This window comes from Ahaetulla prasina, chromosome 3 (genome assembly GCF_028640845.1).
Source record: "Ahaetulla prasina isolate Xishuangbanna chromosome 3, ASM2864084v1, whole genome shotgun sequence".
NCBI lineage: Eukaryota > Metazoa > Chordata > Lepidosauria > Squamata > Colubridae > Ahaetulla > Ahaetulla prasina.
Window position 1 is genome coordinate 101246513 of NC_080541.1, and position 26153 is coordinate 101272665.

Sequence of the window (26153 nt, forward strand, 5' to 3'; positions counted from 1 at the left end):
CAGTCAGGCTTCGAGGGGGGGCGGGCTAAACAAAGCTCGGGGCAAACCAAGTGTTCGCCATAGAGCTATACAACTTAATAGAGATGAACGCTGATTTTATGGCAAGAATTTCCGAGCTCAACTGATGAAACTAGTTTAACTCCTGTTTCAACTCCTCCCCTCAAAACGATGCTATAGAGCAGGAGTCTGCAACCTTGGTCCCTTTAAGACTTGTGGACTTCAATTCCCAGAGTCGCTCAGCCAGCTTTGCTGGCTGAGAGACTCTGGGAATTGAAGTCCACAAGTCTTAAAGGGACCAAGGTTGCAGACCCCTGCTATAGAGCACTGCGTATCAGAACAACTAGGCACAAGAACAGTTTCTTCCCGAATGCCATCACTCTGCTAAACAAATAATTCCCTCAACACTGTCAAACTATTTACTAAATCTGCACTACTATCAATCTTCTCATCGTTCCCATCACCCATCTCCTTCCACTTATGACTGTATGCCCGTAACTTTGTTGCTTGTATCCTTACGATTTATATTGACTGTTTCCTAATATGATTTGATTGCTTATTTGTACCCTATGACTGTCATTAAGAGTTGTACCCTATGTTTCTTGTCGAATGTATCTTTTCTTTTATGTAAGCTGAAAGCATATGCGTCAAGACAAATTCCTTGTGTGTCCAATCACACTTACTTACTTACTTATTTATATAGTCAAGCATGTATTTTATAAGATACAAGTGTAAACATAATTATAAATATATGTAAAGGATATGAATAAAAGAAAACATTAGGACGGTAGGCACGCTGGTGTGCTTATGCGCAGACCTCTTAGGAATGGGGTGAGCTCTACAGTAGATAATTTAAGATTAAAGTTTTGGGGATTTGGGGAAGAAACCACAGAGTGAGATAGTGCATTTGAGGGGTTGACAACTCTGTTACTGAAGTCATATTTTCTGCAGTCTAGTTTGTATCAATTTACCATAAGTTTGTGTCTATGTGTGCTCTTGTATTGTTTTGGTTGAAGCTGAAGTAGTCATTGGCTGGTAGGACATTGTAGTAGATGATTTTATGCTTAGGTCAGACTGAAGACGGCGAAGTTCTAAAGTCCAAAATTTCAAGTCTGCTGGCATAAGGTATTTTGTTGCGAGCAGAGGAGTGGAGGACTCTTTTTGTGAAATATCTCTGGACTTGTTCAATTGTATTAATGTCCAATTTGCAGTGTGGGTTCCAGACAGATGAGCTGTATTCAAGAATTGGTCTGGCAAAAGTTTGGTATGCCCTAGTTTGCAGTTCGATATTACCGGAGAAGAAGCTACGCAAGATTAGATTAACAACTCTTAATGCTTTTTTAGCAATGGCCAATAAAGAATTCTATTCTATTCTATTCTATTCTATTCTATTCTATTCTATTCTATTCTATTCTATTCTATTCTTTTGGGGCACAGTAAGATTTGTCCATAGAAGTCAAGGAAGAAACTCGACTGATAAAGGAGAATATTTGTAGCTCAGGGCTGAAATGAGGGGTCCTTGGTGCTCTCTGAGCTTGTTTGTTTTCTTGGAGACGTTTCATTACCCAAACTAGGTAACATCATCAGTGGAGTGACTAGCACTGATGGTGTTACCTAGTGAGAGTAATGAAACGTTTGCAAGAAAATAAGCAAGCTCAGAGAGCACCGAGGACCCCTCAAACTCAACTGACTTGCCCCAATAAATAAGTACAATGCTACCAAAAGTCTATTCAGAAGGAAACTGGTCGAAGGTTTCCAAAAGACCAAAATGCGTGCTTTTCTTTCGCATGTGTTATTTCTAAAGATTTTGGAGGGGAAACTAGGATGGAATAAAATGTATTAAGTGTGCGAATGAGACGATGGCTGGCAACAGCCCTGCAAATTAAGCCTGGCATTTTTATTTTTATTTTAGTATTGCAAGCCTTTTAGAGTTATTTTCATGAGAAGACGCCAATATTTTATGGAGGGTTAAAACGGTCAATTCTCTAAACTCCCTCGCTCTCCAAAGCAGAGCAAATGGCACGGTTGCAGCAGGGTTGGCCCATGGTTGGATTTGATGTTTGACTCTTCAAATAGCAACTGTAGAACAAGCCCTGAAAACAAATGGCAGTTTTTACTGCCCTCTTTTCGGGCCGGGTCAATTAATTACGAGTACGAGTGTGGTAAAATTGTAAGTGTCTCATTCACTTCCTTTAGATGCTCTCGGGCCAGGGAAGAGCTTCCAATCAAAAAATAAAATCTTGTGTCGGGCAACCCATTTTGTGGCTCTATGTGCATAGGCTTCACCCCCAGCTGAGCTGTGGATCTCCCCATGCTTAAATTGTTTAATCCCTTTAGTTTGTCAATCAGAATAGACCTGAAAGGGACCCTGGAAGTTTTCTAGTCCAATCCCCTGCTCAAGCAAGACTCCCTATACCATTTCAGACAAGTGACTGTCAACTCTCTTCTTAAAAACATCCAGTGATGAAGCACCCACAACTTCTGAAGGCAAACTATTCCACTGGTTGTCCTGTTAGGAAGTTTTTTCTTAATTCCAGGTTGCTTCTCTCTTTGATTAGTTTCCATCCATTGTTTCTTGTCTTCTGATGCTTTGGAAAATAAGTTGACCCCTCTCTCCTTTGTGGCAGGCCCTCAAATACTAGAATACTGCTATTAGTCCTTTTTTTTTCTTTACACTGGCCAAACCCAATTGCTCCAACCCTTCTTCAAATGTTTTGTCTCCAGGCCTTTAATCATCTTAGTTGCTGTTCTTCGCACTTTTTCCAAAGTCTCAACATCCTTTTGTGACCAAAACTGGATGCAGTATTCCAGGTATGGCCTTACTAAAGGCTTAATAAAGTGGTTCTAATACTTCATGTGATATTAATTCTATGCCTGTTTATATAATCAAGGATTGTATTAGCTTTTTTGGCTGCTGCCGCACACTGCTGGCTCATGTTTAAAATTCCTCTCACAGTGTTTGGTTTTTGAGGCAGGTTTCACCTACTCTGTATTTGTGCCTTTGGTTTTTCCTGCCTAGGTGTAAAACCTTGCTTTTCTTCACATTAAATTTGATGTTGTTGGATAGGCCCATTGTTCAAATCTGTCATGATCTTTTTGGATCCTGAGCTTGTCTTCTGAGAAGTTGCCTATTCCTGCCAGCTTAGTGTCATCTGCAAATTTGATGAGTTCCCCTTCTTCTTTCCCCTCATCCAAGTCATTTCTGAAGATATTAAAGAGTATTGTCTGCCTAACAGTTTATTTCTGCGATGCTTCATGCCGTTTTGAAAAATAATCATAGGATATACTGATTAAGATTAGAATAGTATGCCTTTAGTTTAATTTTATAGATTGACAAAGAATAGTTTTATTGCATTTATAGATTTGCACCTTACTGGAGAAACTCATTCATTCTCCACCAGTCGTGTCTGATTCTTGGCAACTTTATAGAGAAGTGCTCTCCATGCTACCCTGTCAATCACAGCTTTTTACAGTTGTTGGGTGTTCATCTTATATCAGTTTTGATGGTATCAAGCCAGTGTTCTTTGCTTGCCTCTTCTTGCTCCACTAACCATTTCTAGCATCGTTGACTTCTCCAGTGAATTTGCATGCATGACATGGCTGAAGTAGAAGTAGTCCTGTGATTTTGTCTTCTAGTGATATTTCTGGAATTGTATGATTTGTCATTTCTGTTGGTTGTTCTGGCTATCCATAATATATACAATAATTTACACCAGAACCAAGTTCAAAGATGTCAATTTTCTAAAATCAGGCTGTTTATAGTGCCCAACTCTTAACACCCATTCATCGTTGTAAGGAAGACCATTGCTCTAATTAGCCTTTTTGTATTTATATCAATATCTCTGCTTCAGATTTTATTCATTTTAACTATTGCAATGCAGCCTAAGGGTATCATGCATTGATTTCAAGAATACAACTGCCACCATGAACAATATTTGATCCAAGGAAGATGAATTCCTCAAATTAATTGTTTTCTCCTTGATCATTTTTAACATCTCATGTCCATCTGCAGCTTTTGTCATTATTTTTGTTTTCCTGAAAACTCAATCCTACTTTTTACTTTCATCTGTGATTTTTTCAGATCATTTTTTCCAGGTCTTATTTTCAGTCAATAATGTATCATTTGTGTACCTCAAATTATTTATGGTTCTTCCTCCAATTTTCACTCCCAACTCAGGCAATTCCAGGTTTAATCTCCACATGATTATTTTAGCATGCAGATTGAACAAAAATGGTGGTAAAATACATCCCTGTCTAACTCCCTTTTTGATCCTGAATCAATCTGTGTCGCCATAGAATGTTATAGTGCATCTATATGTTACACTTGCATCTGGGTCTCTCTGGCCAAAACCCTCAGTAGATAAGTAGCATTGTTAAGTTGCTAGGAGTTAAAACATGCATCATATTTTTCCCACTGATTTGCAGCAAATCAAATCAATAATTTTCTTGTCTTCTGCAATCAGCACTGTTTATGGGCTTGGTTTATCAATGTGGCTTTCAAATGGATATTTTGAAAGGTTTGTTTCACTTCTCCTGGGATTTGGTCAGCTAGCAATCTTTTCCCCTTCCCAATTAAATAACAACAAAATATGGAATTATAAGAGCTGGTTTTGCCAGTTCTCTCATAAATTGCTTTTCTGGAATGCTATAAATAGTTCCTGTAATCTGCAACAATGCTAAAACCACCCATCTCATATTTTACGGCATTTTTAGTTACAATATGCAAATGAATTCACACTGATACAGCACAACATAATCTATTTCCTTTCTCTGTAGCTAAAAACCAAATGTTCTAAAAAGTAAAAAACAAAACCTACATATCTGGAATGTGAATTCTCTAACAATTATACAAATGGGCTGAAGAATGCATGCTTTGCCATTGCGAGTTGACTGGCCATAGGAGGTATCTGTATTTTGTTCTGTGTATCAAAGTAACATTGCATCTTCATGTGTGCATTTTGTCCTTAAAAGACTGATCAAATTGTACATGTTACTACATGAAGGTGAGCTAACAAATTGATTTGATCAGCTGGTTTAGCAGTCTGGCAGTTTTCTGTTACATATGTTCTCCAACTTTTTCATATTGGTAGCTTTTTAAGAATGCAAATCCTTAGAAAGTGAAGAATGTTCTGTCACTTCTTCTATTCTGAGCATATATGGTGTGAAAAAGTTGTTCTGATTCAAATATGCGTCTATCAAATGGCTGCTGAAGATTCACATGTACCCAGAGATTTAGACAGAACCTCGATTATTGTAACTATACAAACTCATAGCAGAAATCCTCCATTATATATATACTATTCCAGATGTTTATCTACGTAACTCATTAATGAAGGCTGGAATAGACTTCTACTGCATTGCACTGAATGAAACATGTGGCTGTTTGTTGTTCAGGGATGGTTTTTACACACTAGCAAATTTTAACTTTTCCCACTTGAATGTGCCTTGCCTTCTCCCAGTAGGAAGTCAGAATCAATCCACACACAATACAAAGTTGGGATTCAGGAAGTGTCTGTGGCCATCTAAAACCTCCACTTACCCATCAACCCTTCACAGTATAGGTACATATGCGGGAGCTACAGGCAATTGGGGGCATCTTGATAAATACATAAAAATATATTTTGGACATTTAGTCAGACAAAGGATCGTGTAATTTTAATTGCAAATAAAATATTAGATCTCTTTATTGGAATACATGTTTGCAGTAACATAACTGTTCTTCACCATCACTACCGAGAAAAAAAGATGATAATTTTAGATGTTTCTACTTCTTTAAAGCACCAATAGTCCACGTGTTTGTACCATTTTAACATATACAAAAGAAACTCTAGCAATGCATGCTCTAATCACATTTGCAATATTATTTTTTTTTAGAAGAAAGTTCAAGTTACAAACTCTTTATTGTTTCATTTTTCACTATGTTTGGAAAAAGGTAATACTTAATAAGCCAATTTTCTTTCTTTGCCACTGGTAATCCCCTGCAATTTATGAAAGATTATATTATTAAAATCCCTATGACTAATTAATGGGAGGGAAAGTGCCTACAATTAAACTATACAGACAGTATCAATAGTATGAAAAGTAAACAGAACATGCAGCTGAAGCAGTGTACCACTTCAATAAACAAAGAAACGTCAGTTCATGGAAGCAACTGTAATCCTTCAGTGGTTCACCCCTGGATTAAGAAGCGGGGGTAATTTCACAATTTTCTTCCATCATCCTGTACCTTTACCTCTCTCATCCTCCCTGGAGGATCAGGAGGAACAACAAACTGGCAAAAATTCTTCCACCTCCTCAAGTGCAGCTCTGAGTAGGAATACAATCCTATAAATTTATGCTGAACACAATTTTATGTTCAAACACCGAGATAAGTAACATGATACCAAAACCTAATAGAATTCCTGCGTTTTGTAACAGGAAGTATCCCCAGCGGCTACATCCATGATCACTAGCATCATTGTGAAGCATTTCGGGTACCTAAAATTAAAGAAACATACATAATTTTTAAGTTATGCGTATTATAATAAATAATGTTTCCATATATGCAGTAGTTAATGTTAGTAATATTGATCAATCTATTATACTCATAAAATCTGCTAGAAAATATTGCAGTATATTCCCATCTGTACAATATGCTCCTATTCTTATTTCCAGGCAGCTAATTTCTATATCTAGAATTTTTTAAAAAATCTCCCTGTAATCCTTTGCATTGGGTGCAGTCAGGGTGACTAAATGGAACTCGAGCCTTTATTAGCCAGATGCCCTTCCTGATGCCTACACAGAGTTCACAGCAATTATTCATTGTGCCCAAGGAGAGAAATATCTGCCGCTACCTAGGATCGAACTCGCAGCCTCCTGATTGTGAGGCGAGAACTCCACCTCTAGGCCATCACGCCACTTATATCTAGAAAATTAAGGAACCAAATTCATATTCTTTACATTCCATTTCTGTTTTTCAGCATATGACTTAATTTTCCATGCTTCCTGGATCCACTGATCATTATGTTACTTAAACAACTATTGTGGCTGGTTGCCTGTGATCAAATATGGGTTGAAAGTATTGTGCTTCAACAAATCTTAGTATACTATCCCACCCCCCAATGCATTAGTTAGAAAGAATCCTACCTAGGAATGTGTGTGTCAAAATTTCATTCTTAAAATGAATCCAGGATGGTCCTCAGGAAATCATAACAATTGGATGAATGAATACATCTTCCTATAACTGCCAGAATGACCATATTATCTGGGTAAAGTTTTTACTAAACTAATATTATTTCCCCACCCTACTCCCATTCCTCTAATCACTACTTCTATTGGCTAGAGAATAAGCATATTCTGAAGTCAATGCCAGGCTAGTATTCCCATAAGAATATCTCATTGGCATTCCAAAGTATTGGAATGCTATTAATATCTATTAATGTCTATTAATAAGCATATACTTACCATATCAACAAGAGCAACATACATGAACAGCCCAGCAGTAAGGGCAAAGATCCACATGGAAACATTGTCAGCGTAATGGCCAATAAGTATCCCAGTAGCCATTCCAAGGTATGCCAGCATAGCGGAGAGCGCGTTATAAAGAACAGCTTGTTTGACAGTCATACCAGCTTTGAGAAGTACAGCAAAGTCTCCTTCAAAAGAAAGATACAAATATGTTTATATCTCAATCATATAGCACACGCGAGAAGTGTGCACGGGGTGTGGCATAGGTCATGAAAGGTGCATGAAAGGTGTGCAGGTAAGGAAGGAGACATAAGAGGTATAGCATGGATCAAGAAGCATGCACGGGCAGGGTGGATTTGATTTAAATCAAGTTTGATTTAAATCACTAGTAAAAAGGCTTGATTTAAATCTACTCCATTTAAATCATAATTTTTAAAGCGCAACTGTCACTTCTGCTGTGAAATTGTGTGAAAGCATGAATGCAATGCATATTATCTCAGTTTGCAGAGCTTGGCTTCATTGAATGAGTTCACCAAAAATGTAAATATTGCAGAATATACAGCCTCACACTACATAACTAAACTCCATTTCATGCTGAATAAACTAAATTATTAATGGATCTTAAATAGAAAACTATCTTTAGATAATTATTATTCCAAAAGCATTTTATTAAAATAAATTTGATAAAAATCAAAAAAATCTGATTTAAATTTTTAAAATCTGATTTTTAATTTATTTAGTTTTGAAAAAATCATCAATTTTTATCCACAGGGTTGTGTTAGTGGCCAGTGTATGCGAGCATAGAGGGGCTGGGAAAGGGTGCACATGTGGGGGAAACTTTCCCTGGAAACTTGCAATCTTCCCTGTCAGCTTCTTCATTGACTGGGGAAGTCGGCGAGGAAACTTGCACATGGCAATCACATGATTGTGTGATGCATGGCAACGCTAAAAGAGGAAATGGGTTGCCAAGCACTCAGATCACAATCATGTGACTGCGGGTGTCCTGAGACAGTTGGAACTCTGATAATTATTCAGAGCAGGGGTCTCCAACCTTGGCAACTTTAAGCCTGGCGGACTTCAACTCCCAGAATCCAGCAGCCAGCTTTGCTGGCTGGGCAATTCTGGGAGTTGAAGTCCGCCAGGCTTAAAGTTGCCAAGATTGGAGACCCCTGATTCAGAGAATTACTATTCTTATTTAGCACCCTTGTAACTTGGAATGGTTGTAGATTAAGAACTACCTGTATATGCAGAAGGAATCTTGAGTTGGAAGTTGATAGCTTAATAAAAACAATTCAATATCCAAAAAGTTCATTTCTCAACAGAGATCATTAGAAAATGGAAAGAAACCTAATTTCCAGTATTGTAATGGCTTTATATAAATTTAGGAATTTGGAATATATTTAGACTACTGTGCATAATTTTTTATGCCCTACTACATCCAAAAAAAGTAATACCAAAGTACAGAAAAGCCATCCAGAATAATCAGAGAATTAAAACAACTCTCCCATCAGCAAAAGCAACAAGTGTCAGGATTAGTTTAAAAAAAGGGGAAAATTTGGAATGTGGAAAATGTGGAGGAAGGGATGAAGAAAGCAAATACAGAAATCCATTTCTCAATCTCTCACAATACCAGAAACCCATAGCATTTAATTAAGCTAAGTGTAATGATGGCCATAAACCTAGCTTTAGAAGGTATACAGAAAAGAAACACAGAAAAATCTATGAAGAACAAGCTTATCAATGACTACTATAGATACAAAGGCTTTATAATATATTTAGAAACAGAAGAATAACAGTTGCAAAGGAACAAAAGTAGAGGAGGTGGTTGTTCTCATATACTTTGTGACTCCACTGTGTATGCTTGACAGGTTGCTGTGAGAAACAATTGTTTTCTCTGAAATTACATTGTAATAAACCTTAAAAAAATGGTAGATTACTGTTCAGCATTTAAACAAAAAAACAAAAATTAATACTAACGAGTCAGCAATGGAAATTTGGGGCTTTATTAGTGTTACTATCACTCTGCAGTCGATATACCAGTTAAAGCATGGAAATTATATTTTACTGCTCTCTAATACTTATGTCTCACCCAATTCATGTGGCAACTCATGACAAAAGACTGCAACAGATGTACTTAAGCCACTGGATAAGCCTTCAGTGAAAGCAGCCCCTAGGAAAAATAAATGAACATTATTTAAAAAGCAATCACCCTGGAAAATCCAGGCAAACCCAAAAACAAATTTAAATTAAGAAAGATGTTTTCTATTCAGCATTGTGTATTGTATTGGTACTGTATTGCAAAAACCATGGATTAAATCATACAAGGGAGAACAAGAAATAAATGACTAGTTGCAAGAAATATGCTCCTTATAAAGAAAAGTTTAAAAATACATCCATTTTCTGAATAAAAGCTATATACTTTCAGTTAGCCCTGAAGGCCGTTCTTATTCCTATTTCGGTTCTAGTGAAGAGAATCAATTTCCTATCTGTGTACTTGTTTAGAATTTCAATTTAAATGAAGAGCAGTTTACAGTTACATGAAAACCACTGAACTACAATCAGTAATAAGATGCAATCGGATAAAGAGCTAAGGCAATAGCAACATGACTACAGATAAGTCTTCACTTAACAATAGTAATTGGGACTAGAATTTCTGTTGCTAAGTGATAGTCATAAAACACAGCATCACATGACCATACTATTTACCAACAGTCATTCTTCAGTTTCTGTCAATTTAATTCTTGATGACCGTATCTTTTCTTTTATGTACACTGAGAGCATATGCTCCAAGACAAATTCCTTGTGTGTCCAATCACACTTGGCCAATAAAAAATTCTATTCTGTTCTGTTCTGTTCTGTTCTGTTCTGTTCTGTTCTGTTCTATTCTATTCTATTCTATTTTATTCTATTCTATTCTATTCTATTCTATGTGAATAACAGCAGCTTAATTGAGGGTGTCACATGGATGCCGTTTGTGGCTTCCCTGCTGGCTTTCCCACCAACTTGGCTTGTAGAAATCCATCAAAGGTCACAAATGGCAATCATGTGAGCATGGAGATGCTATGACTGATATAAGTATGAAGACTGGTCATAACTACCATTCATTCAACATCATTGTAAGTTTGAATGGTCTTTGAATGAGTGGTTGTTAAGAGAGGACCACATGCAATTTTTATGTACTTTAAAACTAAGACATCTTGATTCTTGGTTATAACAGGGAAAAGTAACCAATTAACAGAGCTTTTAGACAGGAAGACAGACAAATAAGATTCACATCTACCTAAGCGCTAGTTATGTTTAACAAATGAAACATGCATTTTAATGAAGTTGGAATTTTTGAGATATTTACAAATTGGCTGGGAAAATACTGAGAATCGTGGCAGGGTTAATTTTAACAAAATCCTTTTTATTATTCCTCTTCTGCATTTACAAAAAACGTTGCTACAATGTTGCTCTCCCATTTACATATATGAACTAGCAGCCACAGGAAAGCCAATACATAAGCACTCACCAATTGCGAGACCATCACTGAAGTTATGCAGGCCATCTCCCATTATTACCATCCAAGCTAAGGTAGCTATACCAGCATCTTTCAATTCCTCACGTGAATACCGCTGGCTATGGCTATGTGGGTGATGATTTTGATGGTGATGGTGATGCAAAATATGATGGTAGTCATGGTGATGATGACTGAGATGATCTGACTGCCCTAAAGTGTCATGCAAGTGTGAATGGCATTTGTTTCTACATCCTCTGGATTCATATTCATGATCAGCTGTCTCTTTGTGGATGGGTGCGATCATGACCTCTTCTTCTTCTTGTACCATGGGTTTCTGAGATAGGAAATTTGATGGCTCTTGAGAAAGTACCCCCAAATAATTTTCAGGCCCTTGGAGGGAGGAAAAAAGAAAACAACTCAAATAATTATCCAATTGAAGAAAAAAGAAATAATTAGAATAATTACTATATCGCTAAAAGACTTTAGTTGTTTTATTTTCACATGTTTTTATTGGAAGTATACCATGCAAGTAAGTAAAGAATGTTCTGATCTACTTTATATTTTAGGACAAACCTATAAGAGGCAGGCACATTTTAATCATACATTATGCCACATGTTTAGAATCATATGTTTAAAAACTGACCTATGCATAAATGCATCTAAAGTTCAGGTTCCAACATGTGCCCATAATAATCAAGATAAATACCCATCAGGTTTCCTATCTCACCTCATTTTTTTCAAAAATAGATTGCACTCATTAAAAAGTGACATTAATGAGAAAATAAAAATGATTATAACCTATGTCAGTGATGGCTAACCTTTTTGCTATCGCATGCCAAAAGCAGGGGAAGCATGGGGGGTTGTGCACATGTGACCCCCCCTGCTTTTGGCACACGATGGCATGCTGGGCCCGGTAGGCCCATTTTTTGCTCTCCCCAGACTGAACTGGAAATTGGCAAACGGGCCGTTTCTGGCCTCTGGAGGGCTTGCAGGGGGGGCCACATTTTCGCCCTCCCCAGGCTCCAGAGAGATGCCCTGGAGCCTGGGGAGAGCAAAAAACAGGCCTCCACTCCCCCAGGCCTTCCAGAGGCATGAAACAGCCTGTTTTCCTACTTCTGGGTGGCCCAGAAGGCCCAAAAATCAGCTGGCCAGCGAGCACTTGCGTGCCAGAGCTGAGCTCATGTGCCCACTGATATGGCTCTGTGTGCCACCTGTGGACCTATGTGTTTCATTTGTAGGTGTATCTACATGCCTGGGGTTAAAAATAGTGCAGATAATAGAGTATCCTGGAATATTCTCATGACCTGATTCTGCCAGAGCCACCATGGCAACCTTTTTTTAAAAAAAAAGTGGAGGATTTTTTTCTATTACAATTGGAACTATTTAGTAGCAACTCCCGTTGCATGGTTTCAAAATTCCTGATGTATCAGATCAAATTAAACCTTTATTGTCAATGCACAATCCACGAGCACAAAGGGTTCTAAGCCCTTATCTTGCAGCATGTAAAAATCATTTAGAGAAGAAGCAGTGCAAACTGAACAGTCATTTTCAAAACTTATTCCTAAAGACCAAATTAACTTCGGATGGATCAACATAGCACAGGGATGCCTCACTAAATATATATTTTTTATTTATCTAGCAATTTATAGTATTTATAATAACTAGCAGAATCTAGAGACAAGACAACAGTAAACATCTATCATCTCTCTGCAAAATGGCTGGGTAGACCTCAGGCCAGTCACTCTTTCTCAGTGTTAGGAAGCAGGTAGTGACTCACCATTTCTAAAAAATGCTGCCAAGAAAATTGCAAGGCATTGTCCAGGCAATTGCCAGGAATCAAACACTGATTCCAAGGCACAAAAAATGGGGGGGGGGGACGGGACACACAAACAAATGACAATGAAGAGAAGCTGTTATGGAGGAAAAAAGCAGGAATGAAGAATAATAAAGAGAAACTAAGATCATGTTTGCCAAAATAGCTCTAGTAGCCTCTAGTGGAGAAATGCAGGAAACTGCCAATAAAGTCTAAAGCATTATAGTAATGATAATTGAGGAGGAAGAATTATGAAATTAGTTAGGGATATTCCAAACAATTTCTGCACCACTTATACACCCTATTATAATTATAAGACTTTTTATAAGATTTATATTTGTAGTGGCTGGCCATCTTTCAAAACCTTGGACTGAGAAGGGAACTTCTAGAACTGTCAAGAACTGAGATGCATATTGGCCGCCCTACTTCAAGTTTATCTTTCCTATGTTAATATTTGGAACATGAAAGGAGCTGAAAAAATGAGACTGAGGATAAATGTGAAGTCAGCACTGGTTTATGATAACAGCAAAATGTTTCTTAACAGAATGCATCTCATTCATTACTCTCTGTAATGATATGGTTTTTATTAAAGGGCGAGGACAATTCTCATTCACTTTTTAATATATTTGTCAGAGATGGGGAGACAACAGGGAGGTCTGTTAAAGAGAAAAAACAATTTCTCCTTTTTATATCCAATACTGTATTAGAAAGTGAAATCTATAATGCATTTAAGATTGGAAATAGTATCATGTATTTTATTTTTGTTCATTCTTGCTTTGCTTAAACTCTCTAGTGCTCTTAGTACCCACAGGAAAACTGTAGGCTTTTTCAAACTGCAGATAAACACATGCAAAATAGAAAAAAACATGTTTTGTATACAGGGATTTATATGAATTTTATCCTACTTAAAAAATTGAAAACTTCCAAGCTAGTATACTAGATCTCAGATCCACTTATATTGCCATAAATACATTTCACACAGTTTTTAGAAGATATTTATACAAAGTTTATTGAAACTTACTATCATCTGCATCTATTTTGTCATCATTTGCTGAAAGTTGAGAGTCATATTTAGACAGCTGTTTCTTGATTTCTGATTCATCATCATCATTTTTTTTCTAGCTCCGAAAAAAATACACTGAAGTTGTTAACATTTTGGCTATACCTCCTGAATGACAGATATATCAACAGAATATAGAAATAGAATATAGAAAAATATAGACAGTGGAGTAGAAAATATGGACAGTAGAACAGAAAAATGTTGAAATGCATGTGAAATTTCTATAAATAGCAGACTGGTTAGAAAATAACCCATATATTTTTACTATTGTAATATTTCATTCAGTTTTAAAACCTTAAATTAGCTAGGACTTAAAATTCAATCTCAAACACACTTAAGGATATATCAGGTTTTTTTTCCTTTGAAAAACTTCCTCTGTAATGGTGAAATCTAAGTAAATGACACTACAGAAAAGCAATATCCAGTGAAAACATTATTCTATAAATTGGTTATAAGCATTACTTTAAAATAGTCTCATAGAAGAAAATTTAAGCAAAACAAAATTCTGATGAAAACCAGTGGTTTCTTACCTTTTTTTTCTTATCCTTAAACTGTTTAATTAATGTGATCAAGTGCTCAACAAGAAACATAAAATATAATCCTCCAAGGGCTGTAAGGCCTTTCCATGTAGAATCTAAATAAGCATTCTCTTCTGAACTTTGGAAAACTAGATGCTTTAAAGGGAGATCGTTACTGTGTGCCATCAAAGGTTTTTCATGATGATGATGGTGCTTTCCATGAGACTGAATGTGGAAATTTAAAAGGAAAAATAGTTTAGACAACACTCCCTATAGAAGAAGATGAGATAGGATGACTAGAGAAATAGCGATGTTTGTCAGTCCAAAAATGGTATATAGCAGGGGTCCCCAATTCCCAGTCCATGGACCAGCACGGGCCACGGCATTCCAAAATGGGCCACACAAACAAGCAAAACTCCATCCGCAGGATGCAGGCAGCATGCAAAACCACGCCCCTTTCCTGTCCACGGAAAAACCTCTCTCCACGGAACCAATCCCTGGTGCCCAAAAGATTGATTTTATTGCAATCGGTGACCACCCACAAGTAAAACTAACAGACTAAGGCCTGGGACAACTCTAAAACAATAAACTCTATAATTTCAGACAATATATAAGAATATGAAAATAAGATGAGATTATAGAGTCAAAAGTCCTTGTAATTCTTGCAAAAACTCCAAGAAAAATGGGTGAGTGTGGTGGAGGTAGGAGGAACTGTTGCATTAATTTGACCTACAGGATATTGTTCACTGTCATTTTAAAAAAGAGTGATACCTCGCCTGTAACATAAAAATTAATGAAACACTGAGTATAACATCTCATACTATTTCAGGGATAAGACTCAAAATATATTCAGATGACTGTCCAACTACATATTTAGCATAATAGTTACATTTAGAAACTCAGAAGCTTTTTTATGCCAGCTATGAAATATTTCCAAATTACACCAAATGTTTACTTATTTTTAGCCAAAATGTCACACAGGTTCATCTGATCCCTAGAAGATTTATTTGCTTCGAATACAGTAGTCAGCTATGATACTAAACCTTTCAACCCCCTCAAACTGAATGACACAGAATAGCTCTTGTATTATTTGGCAAATCTAACCTGACCTCAAACCATAATTGGCAACATTAATTGTAAGTTCTTTCCAATATTGTTATTAGTGAACCAGTAACTATAGTATGTAACCAAACACAGCTTGAACCAGTTGATGCAACAAGCTCATTTATACAAGGAATATCTATGTAGAAAAATATGTGAACTATATGCCAATGATCCTAGATACCAAACATAAAGGCAAAAATATGAAAACTCTTAAAAGTCTGGATTTTATAAATGTTCATATTGAATGTTTGATTTCTGTGCCACAAATATTTAGCCAGAAATATTTTTTTCTGTTACTAAATCAAATTGCTACTGAATGGCCTTGTCTAATGTGCAAACTGCAATGCTATAAACATCCCATGATGCTCTTCTCCCAAAATAATTTCTCTTTTCAACCTAAGCAAGAGGGGGTGATTTTTCTCCCACTATAAGTTATGAGAGCTACAAGAAGAAAGGAAGAAGGGAAGTAGAAATGTCTCCCTTATACATGCACAAAGTTTCACAAAGTAAACTTTTCCTGAGGAATGCACAAACACTACAGTTTACAAAGAATTCTACCTGACAGGTTTTACATTACCATAAATGCTTATAGGTTGAATAAATAGTTAGGAGAAACAGAGACACAAAACAGAATTGAGGAGGCTAGGCATAATGGGACCTTTCTTAGCTTTAATGAAATAAGATTAAATACACAAGGGCAGGAGAAGAAATTAAATTGAAGCAAGTATGTGTTTTTCTTACTTCATACCTGCAGTCAAATCACCAAAGGGCTGATGAAATAATGTGACTTTTAAAATGCAAATAATAAGGATGATGCCCAAACAATATTTCCACTGGGAGTGAATAGTGGTTTCTCAGCAGGACTTGAGCTGGCTAAACTCCCCCTTCCCCATAGTCCTCCAGCTGCTTCGTCTCCTTCCTAACAGCTGGCATAAAACTGTGTGAGTACACTATATTCACATCATTAGTAGTACATGTACTTTAGTTCTAACATAGTTAAGAAAAATGCAGAGGCGATTTAAAAGATGATGGACAACACAAGGTCATCAGATTAGATGCTTTTGTTTCATTGTGAGTCCTTTTTCTACTTACAGGCTTCCACTGACCAAAGAACACTGCTGTGCTTCAAAGGAACATATGCACTATTAATAGAAAAAACAATGTACTTACATGAGGAAGGAGATGTAAAAGAGCATCTCCGCTTAGCGTTCCAACTGCTAATGCCACCAGGAAACTTAAGAGGAACTTGAAAAACACACGATTCATAAGTGGCACCAGTATAACACCCAGTAATGAAAGAAAACTGATAATGGAAATGGATATAAAGCCACCAATCCAAGCTGAAAAGAAAAGAGAGCTTTTTTATCAAATGATTACAACATACATTCTTTATTAAATAACAGCTTTCTTCCATTTTGGCGACTAGCTAAAAGTATTTTCTAACCTGAAAGATCAGTAGGATTTTTATATTAGTTTGTCGCCATTTATAAAAAGACCTATTCCTTGAGATAAAAAATACAAATGTTTCGATTCAGATAATTCAGCCAAAATAAAGCCACTCCTGGAATAAGAATGTATTACATCATCAAAAACAAGAAGAAGTAGAAATATTAAATGGAAAATCTGCCATCAAACTTACCAACTTGCAGTGAATATGTTTTTGGAGCTGTTTCAGCTTTTTCACTAGCTGCATGAATTATACAGTTTCTACCATCAATCTGGTTAATTATAGCTGGACAAAGATAGCTAAATTCTATGGCTGTCAAAGATGCTTGAGTACTTATTCCATGGAAAAGCATCATTTCTGATGTATTAAAGCACTATGGAAGAAGTTAGAAAAATACACATGTTAAGAGACATAATTTCAAAACATAGCAGCTTTTCTTCAATTGACAAACTTCATGATAAGACAAAAGTGATTTTTTAAAAAAAAGTTAAAAATGCATCAAAGCTATTACATTGGATTACTTTATAGCATCAAGAGCCAAAGCATTTTTGTATGTCACAAATAATTGAATAATGTGTTTAAAAATTAAAGATATTACAACTATCTTTGAAAACATGACTTGTGCTACAGGAAAACAATATAACTAAATGCATTTTTTAAAAAAATCTGCCAAACTAATTTTATAAATATTAAAATGAAATCCCTTAAGATTGCATTACTTTTGGTAACTGGGCGTCCCCTGGGCAACAGTGTTGTTACTGGCAAATCTTTTCAATCCAAAAGTACCCCTAGATTACATACAGACTTTATAAATTTATAAACAAGCATCAGGTAAGTTTTTACAACATTGATGGATACAGAGCTTTTCTTCCATTGTGGCCCAATATGTCAAAATTACTAATGCTAAGTATACAATCTTCAAAATGTAGAAGATTGATAACTTTCAGAAGTCCAGGGTGGGACTGGCAAAGCTACTCAATACAATTATCTTTCTTCTATTTAAGTAACCCATATAACCAGAAAGTTCCCATATTCTTTAATGGTAGTGATAATGATGAATGTTCTTATTCAGGCTATACAATTTCCAAGCTTTCCATTTTAAAGTTTTACATATGAATTACAAGCAAAGCAGACCACGGGAAACTGCTTTTCTCCATGAGCTAATAAATCAGTTATGCAATTTAGGAATTTTTTTTTCTATATACCTTTGAACCTGTGGCTATCTAAACATTTCAGTACATTCAGAAAGATCACAAATTGCAGGCCCGTAAGAATACATTTAATTTAAATGTTTTGTTTAGTTTAGTTTATTGTCATTGCACCTTGTACAATGAAATTAAATGCCATCTTCAGTGTACATTATAATTATAAAAATAAAACACAAACACACATCCTTCACATTATATACAATTGAAATTAAAATCGATATTGCATTAATATTGCGCTATAGAGTAGACTGTGAGCACGACAAAGTTGTAGAAAGCTATTCATTAGGTTAAGATCAGATCAAATCTCAGTCGACAGCACAACCCCAAATTTGCCAAACTGAATTGTTCGATTTAAAATACCTCAGCAATTTGTTACAATGAAAATAAATCCAGTGGTTAAGAACCTTGTTTGTTTTTTAAAGAGCAAGATTAAAATACTGATGAACGAGGGGAACTTCAGCATGCAACTCTTTGCATGATTATCATATGTGAAAGCATCTGAACCAACTCTTAGATGGTATTTTATTTGGAAGTGGAATAACACATTGTAGAATACCTACAAAGTAAAGAGGTAAATAAATCTTTTTTTTTAAAGGCCTCTTTCCAAATATATTTTGTGTAATTTGTTTGCTAATTTTAAAACACAGGGGACCTCCTGTTTCAGACCTCATCACGAAAACAAGTGATTCCTTTGCTTTTCTATTTAAAAACTTACATTGCTGCTGCTTCCTAAAACAGTGCTGGGATTAGTGCTGACAAAGCCTACACGTGCTGACAATTCTGCAGTTTCTGAGTGTTGTAGCAAAGGGTTGCCCTCTGTAGTTGTGGTGTAGGTAGCTGTTGTTATAGCAACGGTTGTATTCTTGTTATCCACGGATTCTTGCTGGTGGTCCTCCATATTCTCTGTTCTAGACACATCTTTTGCTGGGTTATTCCAAAAATCTTTGCTGCCATCACCAGATTCATCATTAGGACAATAGGTTTTGTCAGAGTTTGTCCCGAGTGTAGCATGATTGTGATGATGGTGGTAATGATTGTGTTCTATTCTTTTCACTTTCTCAATGCCTATGCTGTGTAGCAATTTTTTAAACCCTTCAATATTCAATGTATTGTTCTCCCCATAACGAGAGAAGAGATCCTGAAGGTGATGTCTCTGTCTACATAAAGCCAAACTAATATTAACACCAGCTGCCTTCTCAGGAGTGAGTTTGTCTGTAGTTTGTGAAACTGTGGCTGGTTCCAAGCTAGGGTAGGAAGCATCACAAAACAAGAATGTGGAAAGTAAGTGAAGAAAACTTATGTAAAGTTTGTTTGCCATAATAGGGTCCTATGAAAAGAAAATGACATAAAATTAATTTTAAAAACTAGCCATATATATTATTCAATTCATGCAATAGAAAATAAAATAAAACGAGTATTTAAAAAATACCTCTGCAAATTTAAAATGGTAAATTGCACATTTTACGATATGAAATTCTGCTTTTTTTATTTCAAGCTGTAACATAAATCCAAGATAATAGAAAGAAAAAGGATACAGAAAATACAAACACAATCTACAATTTGAAGAGATGGCAATATACATGTGAAAATTCACCGTCTATAAAGAATATATCTAATTATAATTATTATTAACTCCAACCAAATTCGATAAAATTGTAGGCCCTTACTACTTTATCTGTAACTTCTTCTAATGTGGCAATCGAAGAGAATGTATTAATCCACTACTCAACTGTTATGTTATCTAACATTTTCCAATGTTGCACAATTATTGCTTTGGCTAATAAAATTAAACAATCAATTCTTTGTTTTTAAGCTTATGGTTTAATCCTATAAATAAATCCATTAAGCCTAACTCTGGACAGCATTCAAGTTTAGTGATACTTATCTCTCCAAATTTTTTTCACTGAGATTAACTTTATCATATGACCACCACAAATGAAGAAAATGAGCCCTTTTTTGACCCCAGCATTTGGAAGGATAATTTTGATGCATATGTGCCAATTAAATAGGAATTCAATGTCAACAATATATATGACCTTCCACTGAAATTCTTGCATTGAAGCTGTAGTGACTCTGCCAGCTTCCAAAACTGCTGTCAACTTTTCTGGGTTTTTTGGACCACCAGATCAGAAACCCAAGCTTCTTTTAATCCCTTTCATACATATATTTCTCATTCATTGCAGGAATAACCTATATATTTTTATATCTTTTCTTTTCATTGTTATAAATAATAAGGTATTAAATTCTCAAAATTGGTATAAGGGCAGCTCTAATATTTCCATTGCCCAAAAAAGATTTGAATTGATACCAAAAAAAATCATGGTAGTTTTATCATCTTTTTAGTTCCCTGATCTTATTGAAACTTACATTATTATAAGAAAACTTGCTAAAAGAAAATTGCATGCTGTAGTATTCCTCCTTTGGAATTCATACTCTATTCCATTCCTCTCCCATCATCAATTTTCTATTTCCCAATTTCTGAATTGTCAATGAACGTTTTGGCATTCTGTGTCCACTAAACATGCATAAACTTTACTATTTTGTTTCCTAGCTCCATACCTAACAATTCTATTTTTTAGTCTCAGAAGCCATGGAGTTCATAGATCTCTTACAGATTGATACTGCTGCTTTAAAGACCAAGAAAAAGATCATTATTGTTGGTAAAGTAAATTTACAACCATTCATTTAAAGTAAATTTAGGGACTGTTGGAAGTTACAATGGCATTGATAAGTGACTTATTACCAATTTTCACACTTATGACTACTGCAGCATCCCCATCATCATGTGATCAAAATTTGGACACTTGGCAATTAGTATGTATTTGTGACAGTTGCAGTGTCCCAGGGTCATGTGATCACCTTTTACAAGCTTCTGTATGGATATATCATTGGTTCAGGTTTTCTTAGGCCTCACAGCCGTGAGAACTTGACTTAACCTTTTTCAGTGCTACATGACAGACATGATTTATGGTACCCATAGCATTGCATCCTCAAGTTAAGTTTCGCTTCCCCTGAGTTAGGTTTCTATTACGGTGAAATGTATGATTTCTTGTAAATCAGGTGGTATTTTGCTAACACATATATTCAGACTCTCGCTGATTGGTAACTTTCTATATGCTGCTTGCTTGCTTGCTGTAGTTACCCCTCCCTGTAAAAACTGCTTAATAAAAGGGGACACAACATAACCCCGGCACTCTTCGTGCTCTCTCATCTTGAGAAACTTCTGGTGTGGTGTCTCTTATTTGACTTCTTTCGTCCTTGCGAGGACCCCCTAAATTGTCTTGGCGAGGGCTGAGACTCGTTCCTGCGGGAACCCAGGACAACATCAACAGGGAACCTTGGACAACAAATACGTGTTGCAGACTCGCTGCGACACTTCTGATCAGCAAAGTCAATGAAGAAGCCAGATTCACTTAACAACCATTTTACTAACTTAACAACTGTGGCAAGAAAGGTTGTAAAATAGGGCAAAACTCACTTAACAACTATCTTTCTTAGCAACAGAAATTTTAGGTTTAATTGTGGTCGTAAGTCACAGATTACCAGTACATAGCTTCTCTAGATATTGAAGATTTCCAAAAGAAACACATCAAATAGCCTGAATAAAAATAATTTTGAATTTTCAATGAATACTTTCCAATATTTATTTAATCTCTATCATCTTATTTTAAATAGCAAGACTTCAGTTTTATGGTACTTGAAACACTTTGCTGCATTCTCAATCAATCTAATGTCTTGGGAAGATAAAGCATAAATGTATACACAACTGTAATAATTTGGAAGAAGAATCACAGACAGGAGACAGGACAATCAAAAGTAAAGGTAACTATTTAAGTCCAAGAATAAGCATTTTATAGTTAATTACCACTAATCATAATGTGGGATATAATTCTAAAATAAGAATTTCAATCTTTTAATTGAATTGAATTTACAATAGATACCAAAGAGTAACTGACTGCTACTGGAAACATATTGGGACTTCTACGAGCATTTCCTGCTTGGTGATGCTGTAGAACTCAGATAAGAGTATATTTCATGCTGTGCCAGTAACCAGATGACCTATTTGCAGCTACATGAATATTATCTATGTATCTACTCTACACCTACAATTAAAAAGACTGCATAGTTTATCACTTATGGGATAATTTTTCCCTTCCGGATTTCTCATCTTATATACTCTTGCATTGACAAATGTCCTAGGTGCATTTTTCCACACTTAAAAATCAGGGGAAATGTTGATGGATATATCAACAATTTAGGGATCATAGATCTTAGAAATTAGGTTTCTACGTTTACCATTCAACTTATATTTTTATCATGGATTTGCAAGAAACTTTACTTTCTTTGTAACAGTTTATATCCTCTCTTTCTTTCAAAACATCCAAGTTAACATACATGGTCCTCTCCATCCCTCTCATTTTATTCAACATCCACCTGCTGAACTAAGAAGAACTGAACTAAGAACTTGTAACCCAGCCTCCTGATAAATTCTATGGCGGGGAAGACTGAATTTGGGACAGACAGGCAAGTACTGGCCAATCAACCAGACACTGTGGTAGTGGACAAAGCCCAGAAGACAGTGGTGGTGATAGATGTAGCCGTGCCAAGTGACAGCAACATCAGGAGCAAGGAGTATGAGAAGCTAGAGAATTATCAGGGCCTGAAGGAGGAAGTAGAGAGAATGTGGAAAATACTGGTAGTCCTTGACTTACAACAGTTCATTTACTGACCGTTCAAGTTATAACGGCACTGAAAAAAGTGATTTCGTTTCCACACTTGTGACCGTTGTAGCATTCCCCATGGTCACGTGATCAAAATTCAGGCGCTTAGCAACTGACTCATATTTAGGATGGCTGCAGTGTCCTGGGATCACCTGATTCCCCCTTTTGCAACCTTCTGATAAGCAAAGTCAATGGTGAAATCAGATTCATTTAACAACAGTTTGACTCATTTAACAGCCACGGTGATTCACTGAACTGCGGCAAGAACGACTGTAAATTGGGGCAAACCCACTTAACCAACGTTTCACTTAGCAACAGAAATGTTGAGCTCAGTGGCGGTCGTAAGGCGAGGACTCCCTGGTAAAGGCCACCCAAGTGGTCCCAGTCGTGGTTGGCGCCCTCAAGGCTGTGACTTCTAAGCTGGGAGAGCAGCTCCAACAGATCCCAGGAATGACAATCACAGCTCTCTGCCCAGAACAGTGCAGTGCTAGGATATTTTGGCAAGTTGCAACATGCCCTGAGCGGAAAACCCTGCACCTGGCGAAACTCCTCTCCTACACGTTTCTCCTTCTCTACTATTAGAAAGGCACCCTGCCCTTTATTGTGCAAGAATCTCCTCTCTGATTAAAACCAAAGCATATCCTGTTTATTCAGCCAGATGGCCCCAAGGAAGGGCCACAGACAACAATAGCCCTTTCTTTTCCTCCTTGGCTGGCATATCATTCCCAGAGATAGACTGCCAAGAGCCATAGACGCTCTGGAAGCTTGATCTACTACTAACCAACTAAAGCCACTTTCTCCCCCGTTCAACTGGGAGGGGCTGATGAAAAAAAGAGAAGTTCACCGATCGCTGCTGATCCTTTAGGACCCTCCAACCATCAAAAGAGCACAACTAGCGTCGCCGGGCTAAGGATTCGCCCCCTGCTACTCCCAACCCAGACCAACCACCACGAAGCCTGCTTCCTCACCAACTGCTACGGTCCATTCCGCGCCCGGAACCGCCTTCACTCACCGCCCGGAGAAGGAGAGCAGCGAGCCGGCCTACGGACTAAAAGGAGGGGGTGATGTCACTCACACCAGCCAATCAGAACACGCCTTCTGGTCAGCTGGGCGAATAAGAACCAATAAGCGTTTCGTAATTCCACCGCCTTTCGTCCTCGGAAAGGAGGGCCTCCGTCGAAAGCGGGGGGAAAAGCGAAGACAAAAGAGTACTGTACACAAGGCGGCCCACGTGGGGAGAACGGCAGCCTCTTGCGCATGCGTGAGCTAGCAGACGCCTTAACGTGGAGGGAACGAAGTGATTTCTTGGTGGAAATTTAGTAGGTAAATTGGTCGGTTTAGGTTTGCGGTTCGCTAGGCTCTTCTTTGCACCAGCCCTCGCTCTTAGATGTGTATAAAACGGGTTTCTCTATCCAGCTGGTGGCATAACGTTTAACGGCAATTAAATTTTTCTTCCACCAAGCGGAGAGAGATCTGTACAGTTTTAGTTAGTGTTTCAATTAATCCTATAGAATAAGGTCAAGCCAGAGCCAATCAATTATTTATATTGGATCTGTCTGAAAGCCTCACTATAAGCCGTCATATCCATCTACCTAGAATGATCGTGGATCTGACACATCTTGGGCAACACCTTGATATTTAACAGGAATCCAGGGCATAAATCTTTGTGGACTTGGAGGTTAAACTGTTATGGAATTCAAGGATTGACAAGGAATTCCGGGATCAAACAGAAAAGGTTTAATCATGCGCAGGATCAGTGGTTTTGTGCAAATATAACCCACTGAACAACGAGGTGTTCTGATGTACATATCTTTATACTTGAGACAATACAGGAAACAGGAAAATGAAAAAAACATCTTTCTCTATATGGCTGTACAAGCATATATCAGAGCATGATTGGCTTATTGACAGCCCACTATCTCAGTTGCCCCCCTAAATGTTGCTATAAGCTTATTTCATGTGTCCTTCTGCTAACTAAGGCACAGGTGTCTTACAAAGCGATCTAAGTTATCTGTCAAGCTGTCTGTGGTTTCGGCTATGAACTTCCTGTAGTTATAATTGTGGTTAAGCACTTTAACGTTTTTTGACTTGTCTGTATAATATGAATCTTCTAACACCAAGAGTGGAATTTGAACACAATTCATTAGGATTCTAATGAATCCCTTTTCCCATTTTATTCCATGTTATTCCATGTTATCCCATCTTAAAACCATCAGACAAATCACAACCAACCATGAAGCCATAACTGTTGGGGATCTGACAATTGTTTATTGGTCCCAAATGTGATCCAAACCACTGGTTCTCATGTCTCGAGGTTTTTTTGGGAATGACCTCTGATGACTGTTTTTGACACTTGTCAGTGCTGTACCAAATACTCAGCTGCACAGAACTGAGTCAGATATGCATACAGATTTTCACATGCTCAATGAAATCTCAATGAAACTAACTAGATCAGCTCTTCTGTCCTCGATCATCATACCAATGAGTGCTGTCTTTTTCCAGGCTGAGCTGGCCACTGATCAACAGCAGTTGCCTTGAAGTCTAGGGTAGAGTGTTTTAGGACTGAAAAACTGAACTATTTTATTGCAATCATGGCCCATAAGATAGTAAAATAAAGCCCCTCCCCAATTACAATCATTGACTTACTATCCATCTGTGAGCAAACAAAGTCAAATTTTTTTGTAAAAATTAAGGAAATTTAAGGAAATAAGATCTTCATTGACTAGTATACAGTGCTAATAATATATATTAGAAGGCCTGGAGATCAGCTGATGGCAACTATCTCTGTAAAATCTATCTCTGGCAATAATGAGAAACATTGAACATTGAAGAGTATCCACAAGCTCCAATTGATGCAAAATGCAGCGGCCCACATGATTTTGTGCAGACCTCGGTGTGCACATGTATCATCTCTCCTGCAGGAGCTGCTGATTTGCTTCAAGGTGCAATTCAAGATGCTGGTTGTCACCTTTAAAGCCCCTCATGGCTTGGGACCAAATTATCTGAGAGACTGTCTCTTGCCAGTTACATCTACCGGACCCATTATAGCAGGGAGGCAAGGAATGTTGCGTGTCCCCTCCCCTAGAGAGATACACCTGATGGAACCCAAAAGGGCCTTCTCCATGGTGGCTCCCTTTATCTGGAACAACATTCCCCCAGAGATTAGAATGGCCCACACTCTAACACTTTTCTGGCAGGCGCTGAAGACCTGGTTCTGCCAGTGGGCCTGGACAACCCAGAGCAGGATGGAGCCAATTAAATGGTTTGTGCAATGTGGGGGGGGGAGGGTCCTATATTATTTATTTGATTATTTTCTTTTATTAGTTCTATTTTTTATATA

The 26153-nt window shown here is 37.1% G+C and overlaps 1 protein-coding gene across 3 annotated transcripts; it reads right to left on the reverse strand.

The window, feature by feature from the left end:
* Positions 1 to 5647: 5647 nt before the first annotated feature.
* Positions 5648 to 23952, reverse strand: SLC39A6 (solute carrier family 39 member 6). 3 transcript variants are annotated; one of them, XM_058177166.1, is made up of 10 exons: positions 23826 to 23952; positions 18808 to 19419; positions 17077 to 17257; positions 16608 to 16777; positions 14346 to 14558; positions 13777 to 13873; positions 10955 to 11332; positions 9533 to 9613; positions 7441 to 7631; positions 5648 to 6474 (listed from the first exon to the last, which is right to left on the reverse strand). In XM_058177166.1, exons 2-10 carry the CDS (start codon positions 19408 to 19410, stop codon positions 6322 to 6324), a joined length of 2067 nt encoding a protein of 688 aa, XP_058033149.1. In that variant the 5' UTR covers positions 19411 to 19419; positions 23826 to 23952; the 3' UTR covers positions 5648 to 6321. The 3 variants fall into 3 exon arrangements, with proteins under 3 accessions (XP_058033149.1, XP_058033148.1, XP_058033146.1); XM_058177165.1 differs by having other exon boundaries at positions 23782 to 23926; XM_058177163.1 differs by lacking the exon at positions 23826 to 23952 and adding an exon at positions 20460 to 20510.
* Between the last annotated feature and the right edge of the window lie 2201 nt (positions 23953 to 26153).